Here is a 16,358-nt window from a genome sequence, read left to right on the forward strand (position 1 = left end):
GGACGGTATGGTGTAGAGGATGACAATCATTTTCCTACTGACTGTCACAGGAGGCCACACACACTGTCTGCAGCCAGACAGTGGCTCGAATCAACGCTGTGTCCCTGTTGGTTAAGGATTCTGACTAGTGTCGGAAGATCCTACTAGGGGCGGCACGGTGGCACAGTGGTTAGCACTGCTGCCTCACAGTGCCTGAGACCCGGGTTCAATTCCCGACTCAGGCGACTGACTGTGTGGAGTTTGCACATTCTCCCAGTGTCTGCGTGGGTTTCCTCCGGGTGCTCCGGTTTCCTCCCACAGTCCAAAGATGTGCGGGTCAGGTGAATTGGCCATGCTAAATTGCCCGTAGTGTTAGGTTAAAGGGGTAAATGTAGGGGTATGGGTGGGTTGCGCTTCGGCGGGTCGGTGTGGACTTGTTGGGCCGAAGGGCCTGTTTCCACACTGTAAGTAATCTAAATCTCATCTTCTCTCTGCTACCTCTCCCTCACAGGGCTATCACTCACTTCAGGTGTGCCACTGCTCACACATCCCATCAAGGCTCAAAACCGACAACTCTCACTATTGTATGCATCATGTACTCTTCATTAAACTACTAACCCTACCTGCCATCTGCATTTCCCACACTCTCACTGGGGACAATTCCCCATCTCTCCTGCTCATGCATCACCAAAAACTGCTCTTCAGTCCTTTTCCATCATAATCAATTCCTCTCAGTCTCACTGCAAGAAAAAAATGTTCATCCAGGTTGATGCCTCCAAAGCACCCCAAATGACCTTCCTATCGTTCTGGTCTGGTAGCACTTGGCTTGCAAGATTGACCATGGCCCAATCCTCAGATGGCAAGGGCACAGATCCCCAGACTCTGGTGAGACTAAGCCCCTGACTGAATGTGGCAAACTCACTGAACTGGAGTCAGATGAACTCCCTGACTGACCGGTGGCGGTACCCCCAAGCTGACCATAGAGCCCTTCATCCCACCAAGGACGGTTCCTCTTCGACTTTCAGACATAGCCAATTGCCTTGAATGAACCTGCTTCAGACATGCTCTCAGGGAATGATTTCAAGATTCCAATCGCTTTCTGTATAAACACTTCTCCAATCTGTCTCAATGAAACTTCTTGTGACTCCTTTCTGGACATTCCCAAGTGTCTTGTCATCTTTAAAGAAAATGTAGTGCTGGAAACTGCACAATCTGCCAAGAGGCCAAGCCAAAGTTCCATACAAAGTCAACTTAACCGCCTTGCATTTGTACTACATGCCCTTCTTAAAATAGGATACAGTTTGCTTTATAATCATACTCAGCCATATTTAATGACTTATGTACTCATACCTAGGTCATTCTATTCCTGAACCCTCTTTAGAACCGTATCACTTTTATAAAAAAATTGTTTTGCCATGTTCTTCACAAGTCTTTGCATTAAATTTTATCTGCACTTGCTTGCCCACTCTGCCAACCTATCCAATGTTCTTTTGAAGTTCTACACCATCTTCCTCACTGTTCACATTGCTTCCAAATTTCATATCATTCACAAGTTTTGAAATGGTGTAAACTGGGTATCGACATCAGTAAGATTAAAACACCAACCTTGAGGAACTTCACTATCGACCTTCCTCCAGTCATACACCATTCACTGACCACCTTCCTGTCACTCAGCAAATCTCAGATCCATTTCACTACTGTACTTTTTATTTGTGACAATACTGAGGTTTTCAAGAAGTTATTTTGTCCTAGTTTCTTTTGAAGACAGGTTGTAGGGCAGAGACAACTTTAGTTTCTCTAAGAAACTAAACAGCTTCTGAGGTCTTGCGTACGGTTTTTTTTAAAAAAGATGGAGCAATGGAAGCAGCCTGGGTGTGGCCAGCTCTCACATACCAACAGAAGATATCGGGAGCTTCAGTGAATGTCTCCTAGCTGCTACTCTCTCTGAATTTTCCCTTGATGTTTCTTCTTCCTAGATTGCAGAATTGCAAGTGAGAATGGGACTCTGAATTTTCCATTTTTTTGGCCAAGAGGTGTGTTTACAGGATGTTATTACATTGGCACAGTTAGTTAGTATATATCTATTATTCTCTTAAGTTTCCAACAGAGTTAAGTTATTCTAAATTCCTTTCTTTGGTTGTATTTTAACTACATAAATTGTGGTTTGCTTAACAGAGTAGTTTGACCAGTCACATCGCATCGGGAACAGACACTTCATGTTTGTCTTTAAAATAAGAAAAAAGTTAGGGTCGAGGCTACCTTCTTTGTATATTTTGGGAGGTTCTGATACGGTCCATAACAGTCCCATAAGTTGTAACTGACCCTTATTAAAAATGTTATTGCATTCAATTTGGGGAGGGAGAAGAATCAATTGAACAAGTCTTTTGTGTTCTGTAACTTTATAGAGAGTATTCACCCCCGTGAGCTGTTAGTTTACTATCTGAGAAACAAAAGCGCTAGCAGATTTCACTCCCTTATTTCAGTGGTGAATACCTGTCTCATTCTTCAAATAACCCAAAGTGCATTCCTGACGGACTCACATGCATAACAAGTTCATGAGACACTTTAGCTGATTCACACAGATCACATAGCAAACTTTTCTGCTCATAATCCACAATGTCACATCCTCAGAAAAGCTATGAGTGCTGCCATAGGATCTTTGCTTTTTAAGGACTTGACAAGGCAACAAGTTCAGGTAACTCAAAATCCTTCAAGCTTCACTCGCCTGTTTGGCATAATGTGTGCCCAGCATAAGGATAATGCTTGAAGTGGAACTTCGATTTGAACAATGCCAACATGAACATGGCTACCGTAGTCATCACAGTGACTAAGGTTAGAGACAGAAAATCACAGGCCAGTCCCTATGTTGAGATAACAGGGTAAAAGGCTAAATCCACACAGACAATATGTTTGCTGAGCATTTCTAATACAAAAATCTCAAATAACAAATTCTGATGAGCTGTAACTTGGGTAATTAAAATCAGTTTTAACAAAACATATACCATTCAACCAAGTGATTCAATTAGTAAATGCTCATTGTCTGTAACTGGGTTAGGGACAAAAAAACTGCAGATGCTGGAATCCAAAATAGACAGACAGGAGACTGGAAGAACAGTAAGCCAGGCAGCATCAGGAGATGGAGATGCCAATGTTTCAGGTGTAATCCTTTTTCAGAACTGGAGGTGTGCTCCATTGCTACAATGAAGCACACCGCAAATTAGAGGAACACCACCTCATCTTCTGCCTGGGCAGCCTGTAGCCCGGAGGACTCAATATTGAGTTCTTCAACTTCAAATTCCCTTCTCATTTTCCGACTCCCTTCCTAGCCTCTCCCCCTCCCTTCCACCAATCGGATTCATTCCTCCCAATGACCGACCAGGTCATACCATCGACCTGTCTTCACCTATTCCCGCTTCAACACTCCACCCCCATACTCCTTTTATCTGCAGCTCCCCCCACACCCTCCCCCAGTGCTGAAGAAGGGTTACACCTGAAATGTTGACTTCTCCACCTCTTGATGCTGCCTGGCTTGCTGTGTTCTTCCAGCCTCCTGCCTGTCGACACTGTCTGTAACTAATGGTGAAAACTTCAAATTGACGGGTAAGTTAAAGTGCTGGATTTGAAGAACAAATTTAGTGAATTATTGTCAGCATTAGATCTGACGCTTATTAATTTGTCTACCAGCATGCAAGGTGATCCTTAAATGGTAAATTAAAGCTTTGCTGATGAATTATTACCCTTTATCAAAAATCACAAGACGTCAATGCTCTAGCACCTGAGCAGAAGTCTTAAAATGACCTCACACCATAAAATGAAACCCAATAGAGACCTCAAGATTAGTTGCTGAAAGGCAGTTAGGAAAACATTGTGCCAATAGATAGCAGTAAATGGTAGCCCAACCACTGTATTGGCTACTTTCAGCCAACACCCTCCTCCCATCGCTTAGGAAGTCTAATCAGTGTGACCAGCAAAATGTGTTGAGGTAGCTGCTCTCAAATGACAATAACAGAGCTACAATTAGCCCCATCACCTGAAAAATGACATGGGAATGAAAATGGCCACTGCTTCCTATGTGATGTCACAGTATACTAACTCCACAGAAACAGAGTTCATAACCTATCAAATTTATACCATTATTTTCTTCACATGCACCATTTAGTATCAACTCTCTATTTCGCACACTTCTAGTTTCCTGGAATATTCCAGTTAATTACCTTTCAAAAATATTAATTGCCCCCGTGCTAACAATGGCATGTGGCATTGTACTTTGCAATCTCATCATCCGGTAGGAAAGACTTTATCTAATCTCTCCCATTTAATTCCTCAGCGAGTGTACAGGTTTGCAGCCTTTATTATCAGCTTGTTGACCAATGTGATTATCTTCTATTATCTGCCATAACATAGCCCTTAAAGATCTCAATGCTTTCCTTGTCACTTCCAGTGTTAAGGCGTTCTAATATATGAAAGCTCGCATTGTGAGTACACATTTTATAACCTATTGCGCATTTTCTCCATTGTTTCTGTAAACATACAGAGGTGTTGCACAAGTCCAGAGCAAATGAAGTGACACTACCTTGCTTGTGCTTTCACTAACCAAACACAAGTTTGCATAGCTTTGGTGGGCAGAACTGAGATTAATTACTAATTACTCATTTTATTGGTCACCATCCTGACCTGGAAATATATCACCATCCCCTCAGTGTTGCTGGATCAAAATCCTGGAATTCCCTCCACAATAGCATGGGTCTACAACAGCACATGGACTGCAGCAGTTCAAGAAGGCAGCATCCGATCATCTTCTCAAGAGCAACTAGGGATGGATAATAAATGCTGCCCAGCCAGCAATGGCCACATCCCATTACTGAATAAAAAGGGAAACATAGAAATATCTGCAAAACGCTTCACCCCTCACACAATCCTGTCCTTATTCCTACAACTGGAGCATTGACTCTGGAGGTTTGTAATCACGCTGATTCAAAAAAAAAGGCCAAGTTCCCTAAGTAAGTTACAATAATGTTTTGTGTTTAGCATCAAGAATATTTGCAACTGAAGCTAAAAATAATGGGAACATAGGAAAAAAAGAGCCGGGGGTGCAGGGGAACGTTCGACCCATTGAACTTGCTCTGCCATTCAACAGATCATGGTTGCTCTTCTACCACAAAGCATTTTCCCAGACTATCTCCATATTCCTTGATATCTTGATTTTTTTTGGGGTTGTAGGAAAAAAAAAGCCTGGATATTAAGAGATGACAAATTGTTGAAGGCTGAGCTAATTGAAGATGTGACAAAGCCCTGTACAGCTTCAGCACAAGCATTTTGTACCAGATTCAGATGGGGTTGAACAGAGTTCACTACATTTTAAGAATATTTCATAAAGGAGGCAAATAGTCATTCTTACATTAAAAGTCAAATGCTGCTGAAATACTGAAATAACAGGAGATTCTGGAAATACCAGCAGTAACTACAGACAGAAACTAAAAGTTAACTTTCCAGGTCAAGAACCTCACATTAGGTGCAGTTGGCAAATATAGACACCTCCTTTTGATAACATTGGACACAGAGGTATAATCTTTTCTCCCAGAACACTTATATAAACCAAGGCCACAGCTGACTTCAGCACTCATTGCGAACCATTTGTCAGTGGCTGGGGAGGTCTATGTTACTTAAAATCAACATATTGACTTTAGAATTCTTTCCCAGACAGTAAACAGCAATAGGGAACTAGAGATCTACAAGTGTTGGAAAGACGTTCAGCAGTACAAGTAGGATCAGAGTCATAGAGATGTACAGCACGGAAACAGACCCTTCGGTCCAATCCGTTCATGCCGACCAGATATCCCAACCCAATCTAGTCTCACCTGCCAGAACTCGGCACATATCCCTCCAAACCCTTCCTATTTATATACCCATCCAAATGTCTTTTAAATGTTGCAATTGTACCAGCTTCCACACTTCCTCTGGCAGCTCATTCCACACATGTACCACCCTCTGCGTGAAAACGTTGCCCCTTAGGTCTCTTTTATATCTTTCCCCTCTCACCCTAAACCTATGCCCTCTAGTTCTGGACTCCCTCACTCCAGGGAAAAGACTTTGTCTATTTATCCCATCCATGCCCCTCAATTTTGTAAACCTCTATGAGATCAATCCTCAGCCGCCGATGCTCCAGGGAAAACAGCCCCAGCCTGTTCAGCCTCTCCCTCGAGCTCAAAACCTTTAACCCTGGCAACATCTTTTTAAATTTTTTCTGAACCCTTTCAAGTTTCACAACATCTTTCCGATAGGAAGGAGACCAGAATTGCACGTAATATTCCAACAGTGGCCTAACCAATGTCCTGTACAGCCGCAACATGACCTCCCAACTCCAGTACTCAATACTCTGACCAATAAAGGAAAGCATACCAAACACCTTCTTCACTATCTTATCTATCTGCGACTCTACTTTCAAGGAGCTATGAACCTGCACTCCAAGGTCTCTTTGTTCAGCAACACTCCCTAGGACCTTACCATTAAGTTATATGTCCTGCTAAGATTGCTTTCCCAAAATGGAGCACCTCCCATTTATATGAACTAACCTCCATCTGCCACTTCTCAGCATACTTGTGTTGCATAATTAGTATGATTTAGGATATACTTACAATAAATATCAACTCATTATTATCACAAAGCATTTATTGGACATAAACTTAAATATTCCAAGTAAAAGGTTCAGGTCTCTGTGTCTACCTATTGCAGAATAATTAATTAAATGATAGTTACCTGTATTTTTCTGGTTTGTAACTGGCTTTCCTTCAGCAGGAATGACATGTTTGAACACTTGCAATGTTTCCTGAACAACTTTTCTCTGAAGGTAAGCTTGCAAAAGATCACCGCTGGTTGCAATATTCTGCGCGAGGTTATAATGTGGCACATCATTGAAGTTTTTGGTGAAAGCCACCAACTTCTCTGGACAAAGACCTATGAAAAGTATCAAAAATGACAGTCAGGTTAGATGTCTTGCAGAAAAATGCATAAAGTTCTTTCCAACACTAGTTAACAAGCATTGGATTTATTGGTTATATTCTATCACTTAACTATAGCAAGCATGGAACTATGCTCTGAATGTCATGCTAAGACTGCACAATGGTTTTGGATCTTGGAATGATGCAAACCAGATTAAGTTTCTTGAAATGGATGGGCAATTCTTTTGCAATTTTAAGCATTTAGTACAGACCTAGGTCTACCAGGATGGCATACTGTGAAACAAAGTGCTTGAGAAATTCAACAGGTTTTGAAGCATCTGTGGGGAGAGAAACAGAGCTAACATTTCAAATCTCATCACGGTTCTTTGAAATAAATTTACATTTGGAAGTTTGGATCAAGAGGTTGCCTGTGTAAGATTTTCTACCTGTACCAAAATTTCCACTATATGCTGACATAATTCTATCCCAATGTGAACGTATTTGGATCTATAGATAGATCAACTGTAGCTAGCTTCTAACAACTCACATATAATAACCAAATGCAACAACATTTAGATCCGATTTAACTTTAACCATTCATTCAGATTTTAAAAAGGCTGGTACCAAATGACTGAAAAAATTACATTTACTTGTAAATATCTTTCATTAGCATCTCAATAGACTACTTTTTTTCATGATGTAGCTGATATATATTTCCAGGGTCTGCCTTTTATTGCTAGGTCACCTGAAAGCACAGTGACCTGCAATGACTTACTGCTGACCATAAACTTCACATGATGTTTCAAGTTTTTTTATAGTCATAGAGATGTACAACACAGGAATTGACCCTTCGGGCCAACTCGTCCTTGCCAACCAGATACACTATCCTAAATTAATCTAGTCCCATTTGCCAGCACTTGTCCCATATCTAAACTCTAATCTCTTCCTATTCATATACCAATCCAGATGCCTTTCAAATGTTGTAATTGTACCACCCACCATCATTTCCTCTGGTAGCTCATTCCATACACGCACCACACTCTGCATGAAAAGGTTGCCCGTAAGGTCCCTTTTAAATATTTCCCCTCTCATGTTAAACCTATGCCCTGTAGTTCTGGACTCCTCTACCCCAAGAGTTATAAAATAAATACCTAGTTCTAAATAAAACAAAAATATTTGTTGTCAGAAAACTTTGGATTTAATTAGCAACAAATTTTGGAATGAGCAACACCTTACAAGAACCATCACAATATACAAAGGAAAAATTTGCAATGCTTGCAATGTTGCTAGATGGAAACAGAAGGTTCCAGAATCAGCCCTATAGCCTTATCTTGGGCCACAATCTCCCCCAGGACTGCTTTATCAGGAACAGTGCCTTGCAAACTGTTGATGCACATTCATAAACGTAGCCTCAGTGCTGCCTCTCCCACTAAGACAACACTCATCTGTCAGTGCACTATAAATACATTCAATTGTCCATGTGTCTGACATGAATTCTATAGAAAGGTGGTGTCTTCTGCAAAGCCAAATAAACAAATGACTGCATTTCTTAGCACACTGAGAATTCCTCCACATTTTGGAAATGATCAATGGTTGGGGAAGGAAGTGCGGGAGACATATCAAATTTTATTAGACTACATTTTTACATCTAACAAAATAAATGACTCAAAATCAAATGATCTGAAACATCATATGAAGAGCGTGGCCAGCAGGTCACTATGATCTCAGGTAATCTAATAATAAGTCAGTCATAGTTTGGAAATATTCAACTGCAAAAAAAAAAGTTATTTATCAAGTAGCATGATGAGACATTAAAGTTTTTTATATAATTAATTCATTACTAAGATTGTTGTGCAAGGAATATCTGGGAATTAAGAGGTAAGTAAACTAGTTTTTTTTAAAAAAAACTAGTTGCTACGAGTATATATTTTTATTTTATTCAAAGGTCACATAATAGTTTATAAGGACTACACCAATGTTAAACTGCGAGCATGCATTGCCATTTGACAACCAGATTGTAACACTGCGATTTGAGATTGATGTGATACTCCCTACAATGAGGTGTAAACAGGCATGCAAGTGTCTATCCCCTTAACTGATCAGACTGACAAAAGTATCAATATGCATTGCAGTCTGGAGCAGAAAGTTAATATTACGACATTTAATTCAATGTCAAATTATATACGGAGAACAAAAAAGGAAAAAAAAATGGGATTACGAAGCAGATAAAAAAAAAGGAAAAGTACCTCTAAACTTTATAAATTAAAAGAAACAAACTCCACACATCCGGAAGTTATTCTCAGTGTTTGCAGACGTTGCTTGGCAATAATTAAGATTTATCACACGGTTAAATGTTTGCTTGCACGGGAAGAAGCAGGCTGTAACTTGTTCTGACAAATTTAAGGGATTAAGAGAAGCTGGTAAATTCTTAAAAGTTGGAAACGAGTATGTCTAACCAGAATCCCACATCATTCATTACTCAGCGAGTCAGGTACAGCACATGGGGAAATCTCGGAAACACGTCTGAAGAAAGCTCCAGCATTTTGTTTCTGAAAGTGGGATTCTTTCAAACCTCTCGGAACGCCAAGATCTATGAGTGTACAACACCTTCATACTCTCAATGTATCAGAACACCGGGCCCGCAGAGATTCCTGTTCAAGCATAACTTCACAGTGTCGCTGATTGAAAGCAACTTCCTCACGTCTGCACTGAATGCTGTTGCCTCGCTGTTAATTCTAAATCTGGTCTGACCCATTATGCATCACATGGAGAACCACATCCTAAAGAGAATGTTCCTCGCTCCTATTCTTTCTGTCCTCAGATGATCCCAGATCAGAACACTTCCACTCCCCCTCCCAACTTCAAAAGACCCTGATAACAGAGTTGCAAATTGACCAGCTGAAAGGAAGCACTGCCGAAAACTAACTTGTTCCATACCCCCACCTCTCTTTAGTGCTCTAATTTTTTGCTCTTCCCCCCCAGCGTTATCCCTTTGAAAGCTAACGCCACTGGCCGTTGCAAAAAAAAAATGAGAGCGATGCAGGTTCGAGAAGCAACAGTGCTCCGGGAATTCAATACAAAGAAAATGCTGTATCCCCCGACAAGTCTGAGAAATGCTTATTACTGCCTGCAGGCCTTAATTCTGACTCAGCATTTGCCGAGCTCCATTTGCAACAGAAGCAGCCGGTCTGCCGGGGTAAAGGAAAGCAACATTTGCAGCAGGAGCTGCCATTGACACAAGCACATCTCCGCACACACACAGACAGACACACATATAGAGACACACACAGAGATAGAGACAGACACAGAGACAGGGAGCAGGATCAGGGATGACACAAAGGGGTGCCTCAGTTCCTGCTGTCTAACACAGACGGGCTGCGGACAGGGACTGCCACTTGGGCTCGGAGAAGGGGTTCACCTGCCGGCATCCTATAACGAGAGCAACTCAAAAGATCCCTTCTTGCAGGAGACGCTGATTTCCTCAACTTTAAGGAGTCCGAACGGCTGCAGCGTTTTACAGGAATAACCGGAAACAGGAAACTGAGACAACTTGAGGCACTGGAGAGGTTTGAGTGCAGCCTGGTATCTGTCAGGAGCTGGTTGAGCCCCGGAGTCTATTTAACTGCGGGGTGGGGACCACCTACACCGCCTTTACTTTGGAAATGGAGCTCCTATCATTTCGCTGAAATGGCAAAGACTGAAAATACCCAACACTGTGGCACACCCTCACGACAGAATGTATTCTGTTTGTGTAGAGGCTGCATGCACTTTGCCTGCGGGAGATAACATAAAACTTTAACAATTCAGTGTTACTTTAACACAAATAAACCTTTATCCATAACTAATTGCAAGAATCGACAAAAAGTAGGCATTTATTTGATCATTTTGAATGCTTTTGAAGGATACTCCCATAATAGGAAGGGCGGAAAGTACTTCCATTCATTCGCATGTACTGGAGCTTCCAAAATTTCAAAATTTTCCAAGGATCATTTCCATTCCATGGAAAGCATATTTCAAACCCAGCTGAGTATTAGGTCGAACACTGGCGACCAGGAACAACCCTTCACAGTGCAGGTAGTAGGAGGGGAAAGGAAAAGCTAAGGCCACAAAGTAGTAATTGGAACTCGACTCACATTCATAAATACATTAACAATTTGCATCATCGCCAGTCGGACTGACTATTACTGTAACTGCAGCTACAAGCATGAAGCTATGGAGGTTATCCATACTGAGCGTCACTGCTCCTTCCCTAACACCCAGTGTAGCACAACATCTTCCCATGGGGGTATCACTTGCTGTAAAGCTTATGTAGCTGTATAATAAATGTTAATATTAACCATGGGAAAACTGAAGAAAGAGCAAAGAAAGACCCTGCAATTGTTGCTGGGACTAAACAAAGGCTGCTTACCTTTCCAGGAACATCAGATTTACAGTCAATCAATGATGATTTCACCCAACTCAGAGCTAATAAATACTCTGTGACTTGTTGTGCCTGATACTACATTGTTCTTAGATTAGATTACTTACAGCGTGGAAGCAGACCCTTCAGTCCAACACGTCCACACCGACCCTCCGAAGAGCAACCCACCCATGAAGGATAAAAGGGTAACTAGGGAGAAAATAGGGCCCCTCAAAGATCAGCAAGGTGGCCTTTGTGTGGAGCCACAGAAAATGGGGGAGATACTAAATGAATTTTTTTTTAGATTACTTACAGTGTGGAAACAGGCCCTTCGGCCCAACAAGTCCACACCGACCCGCCGAAGCGCAACCCACCCAGACCCATTCCCCTACATTTACCCTTTCACCTAACACTACGGGCAATTTAGCATAGTCAATTCACCTAACCTGCACATTTTTGGACTGTGGGAGGAACTGGAGTACCCAGAGGAAACCCACACAGTCAGTCTCCTGAGGCAGGAATTAAACCCGGGTCTCTGGCGCTGTGAGGCAGCAGTGCTAACCACTGTGCCACCGTGCCGCCCACATTTTGCATCAGTATTTACTGTGGAAAAGGATATGGAAGATATAGACTGTAGGAAAATAGATGGTGACATCTTGCAAAATGTCCAGATTACAGAGGAGGAAGTGCTGAATGTCTTGAAACAGTTAAAGGTAGATAAATCCCCAGGACCTGATCAGGCGTACCTGAGAACTGTAGGAAGCTAGAGAAGTGATTACTGGGCCAGCAATTGTATCATCAATAGTCACAGGTGAGGTGCCGGAAGACTGGAGGTTCCCCTGATTAAGAAGGGCGGTAAAGACAAGCCAGGGAATTATAGACCAGTGAGCCCAACCTCAGTGGTGGGCAAGTTGTTGGAGGAAATCCTGAGGGACAGGATGTACATGTATTTGGAAAGGCAAGGACTGATTAGGGATAGTCAACATGATGAGGGCAGAGCAGTAGATGTGATCTATATGGACTTCAGTAAGGTGTTCGACAAGGTTCCCCATGGTAGACTGATTAGCAAGGTTAGATCTCATGGAATACAGGGAGAACTAGCCATTTGGATACAGAACTGGCTCAAAGGTAGAAGACAGAGGGTGGTGGTGGAGGGTTGTTTTTCAGACTGGAGGCCTGTGACTGGTGGAGTGCCACAAGGATTGGTGTTGGGTCCTCTACTTTTTGTCATTTACATAAATGATTTGGATGCAAACATAAGAGGTACAGTTAGTAAGTTTGCAGATGACACCAAAATTGGAGGTGTAGTGGACAGCGAAGAGGGTTATCTCAGATTACATCAGGATCTGGACCAGGTGGGCCAATGGGCTGAGAAGTGGCAGATGGAGTTTAATTCAGATAAATGTGAGATGCTGCATTTTGGGAAAGCAAATCTTAGCAGGACATATACACTTAATGGTAGGGTCCTAGGGAGTGTTGCTGAACAAAGAGACCTTAGAGTGGAGGTTCATAGCTCCTTGAAAGTGGAGTCGCAGGTAGATAGGATAGTGAAAAAGGCGTTTGGTATGCTTTCCTTTATTGGTCAGAGTATTGAGTACAGGAGTTGGGAGGTCATGTTGTGGCTGTACAGGACATTGGTTAGGCCACTGTTGGAATATTGCGTGCAATTCTGGTATCCTTCCTATCGGAAAGATGTCGTGAAACTTGAAAAGGTTCAGAAAGATTTGCAAGGATGATGCCAGGGTTGGAGGATTTGAGCTACAGAGAGAGGCTGAACAGGCTGGGGCTGTTTTCCCTGGAGCATCGGAGGCTGAGGGATGACCTTATAGAGGTTTACAAAATTATGAGGGGCATGAGTAGGATAAATAGACAAAGTTTTTTCCCTGAGGTCGGGGAGTCCAGAACTAGAGGGCATAGGTTTAGGGTGAGAGGGGAATGATATAAAAGAGACCTAAGGGGCAACGTTTTCACGCAGAGGGTGGTACGTGTATGGAATGAGCTGCCAGAGGATGTGGTGGAGGCTGGTACAATTGCAACATTTAAAAGGCATTTGGATGGGTATATGAATAAGAAGGGTTTGGAGGGATATGGGCTGGATGTTGGCAGGTGGGACTAGATTGGGTTGGGATAGCTGGTCGGCATGTACAGGTTGGACTGAAGAGTCTGTTTCCATGTTGTATATCTCTATGACTCTATGACTGCAGGAAGATGCCTGAGGGTGAACAGATTTCATGTCGGGCCATGGTTTTTAGATTTGGCATGGAGATGTTATTGGGGAAAAAATATCATCAAAAAAGGTTCTTGTGGATGTGGATGGTCACTGACTAACAGGAAAAATTGGGCATTGGGTCTGATGGTGCTTGAAAGCACCAATGTTTGAACTGGCTTCTTTAGGATTTGTATAAGGCCTGTTTTTGGTACATGAAGTAGGAAGTAGCTACATGCAAATTAATTTATAAATTATGTTTGAAGTACAGATATAAGGGAAGATTAATATTAAAATGTTTTAACATTTTAAGTACTGTTGTTATATGAGCCTCTTTGTCCATGATCAAATACCTGACCAAGAGTGGTCCAGTGGTACTAACTCAACAGATGTAACAATAATAGTTTTATAACAGCCAGCATAAACTTGTTATTAATTGTTACACAGCAGAAGGAGATAAGTGGAACTAAAGGTCAAAAAAGATGATTGATCCATTGGAATTAGCAAGATGAAAGTTGAGGTAACAGCAATCATGTGCTGGATCTGCAAAGCTCAGTTGACAGATCGAGGTTGTAAAATTCATCATGTGATGTATGTGCTGGAATAACTTGGTCCATGGTAAATAGCTATTGTAAAACACTGTAGCAAAACTATGAAGTTATGAACTATAAGTATCTACTGTCCTCTTGTATCACTGGGGAGTTTTTCTGGTGACTGAGATCTCCTCCCTTGCATATGCTTGAATAAAAATCTTTGCTTGTTTGACTAGCAAGACTTGAGAATGGTAAATTTTCCCTATGACATGATGTCACTACATCATCGATTGGATTTAAATACATTTATAAGGGTCTTGTTTGCTTCATTTGGGAGCTGTGATCACCAGTGTACATTTGTCCAAGAAAATCCAGCAAGTTGTTAAAGCAGCCATTCGTGGATTGGAGGAATATATGTTTTATTCTATATCTGCAATTAATAACAACTTGCATTTGCATTAACAAAGCAAAACTTCCCAATGTGCTTGACAGGATGTTATCAAGCAAAATTAGACATCAGTTCACAAAAGGAGGCATTAAAGAATGTGCATAAAAAGGTAAGTTTAAAAGATCCTCTTAATGAAGAAAACAAATCAAGAAGTAGAGAGGTTCAGGGAGGGAATTCACAGAATCCCTACAGTATGGAAACAGGCCCTTTGGCCCGACAAGTCCACACTGACCCTCTGAAGAGTAACCCACCCAGACCCATTCCCCTACCCTATATTTACTCCTGACTAATGCACCTAACCTACATATCCCTGAACACTAAGGGACATTTATCTCTGCCAATCCACCTGACTTGTACATCTTTCAACTATGGGAGAAAACCCACGCAGACATGGGGAGAATGTGCAAACTCCACACAGACAGTCACCCGAGGCTGGAATCGAGCCCAGGTCCCTGGCGCTGTGAGGTAACAGTGCCAACTACTGAGCCATCATACTGCCCCACAGAATTCCAGAGCTTAGGGCCCTTGATTGTTGAAGACATGTCTACTAAAAGTGAACAAAGTTAAAAGTCACCAAGTTATAGTCCAACAGGTTTAGCGGCACATCATGACTAAATGTGAAGTGATTAAAATCAGGGTTATGCAAGAGACAATCCCATTTCAGAGTGCAAATGAGGATAAGATGAAAAACATTGTGTTTTCAAAGTTTCTAAGTGCTGCTGTACTATTAAATATTTATAAGTATTTATCTAAGCTTGTTAAGCCATGTGAATAAGAACTTAAGTAAGGCACTTGATAAGGTTCCTCATGGAAAACTGGTCAGCAAGTTGAGGTCTTGTGGAATACAGGGAAAACTAGCCATTTGGAAACAGAACTGACTCGAATGTAGAAGGCAGAGGGTGGTGGTGGAGGGTTGCTTTTCAGACTGGAGGCCTGTGACCAGCAGTATGCCATATAAATCGGTGCTGGGTCCAATGCTTTTCGCCACTAATGTAAATGATTTGGATGTGAACGTAGGAGGTATGGTTAGTAAGTTTGCAAATGATAGCAAAATTGGAGGTGTAGTGGACAGCGAAGAAGTTTACCTCAGAGTACAATGGGATCTTGATCAGATGGGCCAATGGGCTGAGGAGTGGCAGATGGAGTTTAATTTAGATAAATATGAGGAGCTGCATTTTGGAAAGGCAAATCAGGGCAGGACTATATGCTTAATGGTAAAATTCTGGGGAGTGTTGCTGAACAAAGAGACCTTGGAGTGCAAGTTCGTAGTTCCTTGAAACTGGAGTTGCAGGTAGACAGGATAGTGAAGAAGGTGTGTGATATGCTTGCCTTTATTGGTCAGTGCATTGGTTACAGGAGTTGGGAGGTCATATTGCGGCTGTACAGGACATTGGTTAGGCCACTATTGGAATACTGCGCGCAATTCTGGTCTCTCTGCTGTAGGAAGGGTGTTGTGAACTTGAAACTGTTCACAAAAAAATTACAAGGATGTTTCCAGGGTTAGAGGGTTTGAGCTTTAGGAAAAGGCTGAATAGCTTGGAGCTTTATTCCCTGGGGCATTGGTAGGGTGAATAGACAAGGAGGAGAAAGTGAGGTCTGCAGATGCTGGAGATCAGAGCTGGAAATGTGTTGCTGGAAAAGCTCTGCAGATGCTGGAGATCAGAGCTGGAAATGTGTTGCTGGAAAAGCTCTGCAGATGCTGGAGATCAGAGCTGGAAATGTGTTGCTGGAAAAGGGCTTATGCCTGAAACGTCGATTCTCCTGTTCCCTGGATGCTGCCTGACCTGAATAGACAAGGACTTTTCCCTGGATTGGGGGTGGGGGGAGTCCAAAACTAGAGGGCATACTTTTAAGA

The 16,358-nt window shown here is 42.0% G+C and overlaps 1 protein-coding gene across 1 annotated transcript in view; it reads right to left on the bottom strand.

The window, feature by feature from the left end:
• Positions 1-10,495, bottom strand: part of blmh (bleomycin hydrolase) — a 93,261-nt gene extending 82,766 nt beyond the window's left edge. The window contains exons 1-2 of the mRNA XM_043718428.2: positions 10,336-10,495; positions 6,736-6,933 (exon numbers count right to left, since the gene is read on the bottom strand). Coding sequence (XP_043574363.1) covers positions 6,736-6,933; positions 10,336-10,345 — 208 coding nt within the window. The 5' untranslated portion in view covers positions 10,346-10,495. The remainder of the gene's footprint in view (positions 1-6,735; positions 6,934-10,335) is intronic.
• Between the last annotated feature and the right edge of the window lie 5,863 nt (positions 10,496-16,358).

Source organism: Chiloscyllium plagiosum, unplaced genomic scaffold (genome assembly GCF_037043375.1).
Source record: "Chiloscyllium plagiosum isolate Xiang-an unplaced genomic scaffold, Cpla_swu_hap1 HiC_scaffold_31, whole genome shotgun sequence".
NCBI lineage: Eukaryota > Metazoa > Chordata > Chondrichthyes > Orectolobiformes > Hemiscylliidae > Chiloscyllium > Chiloscyllium plagiosum.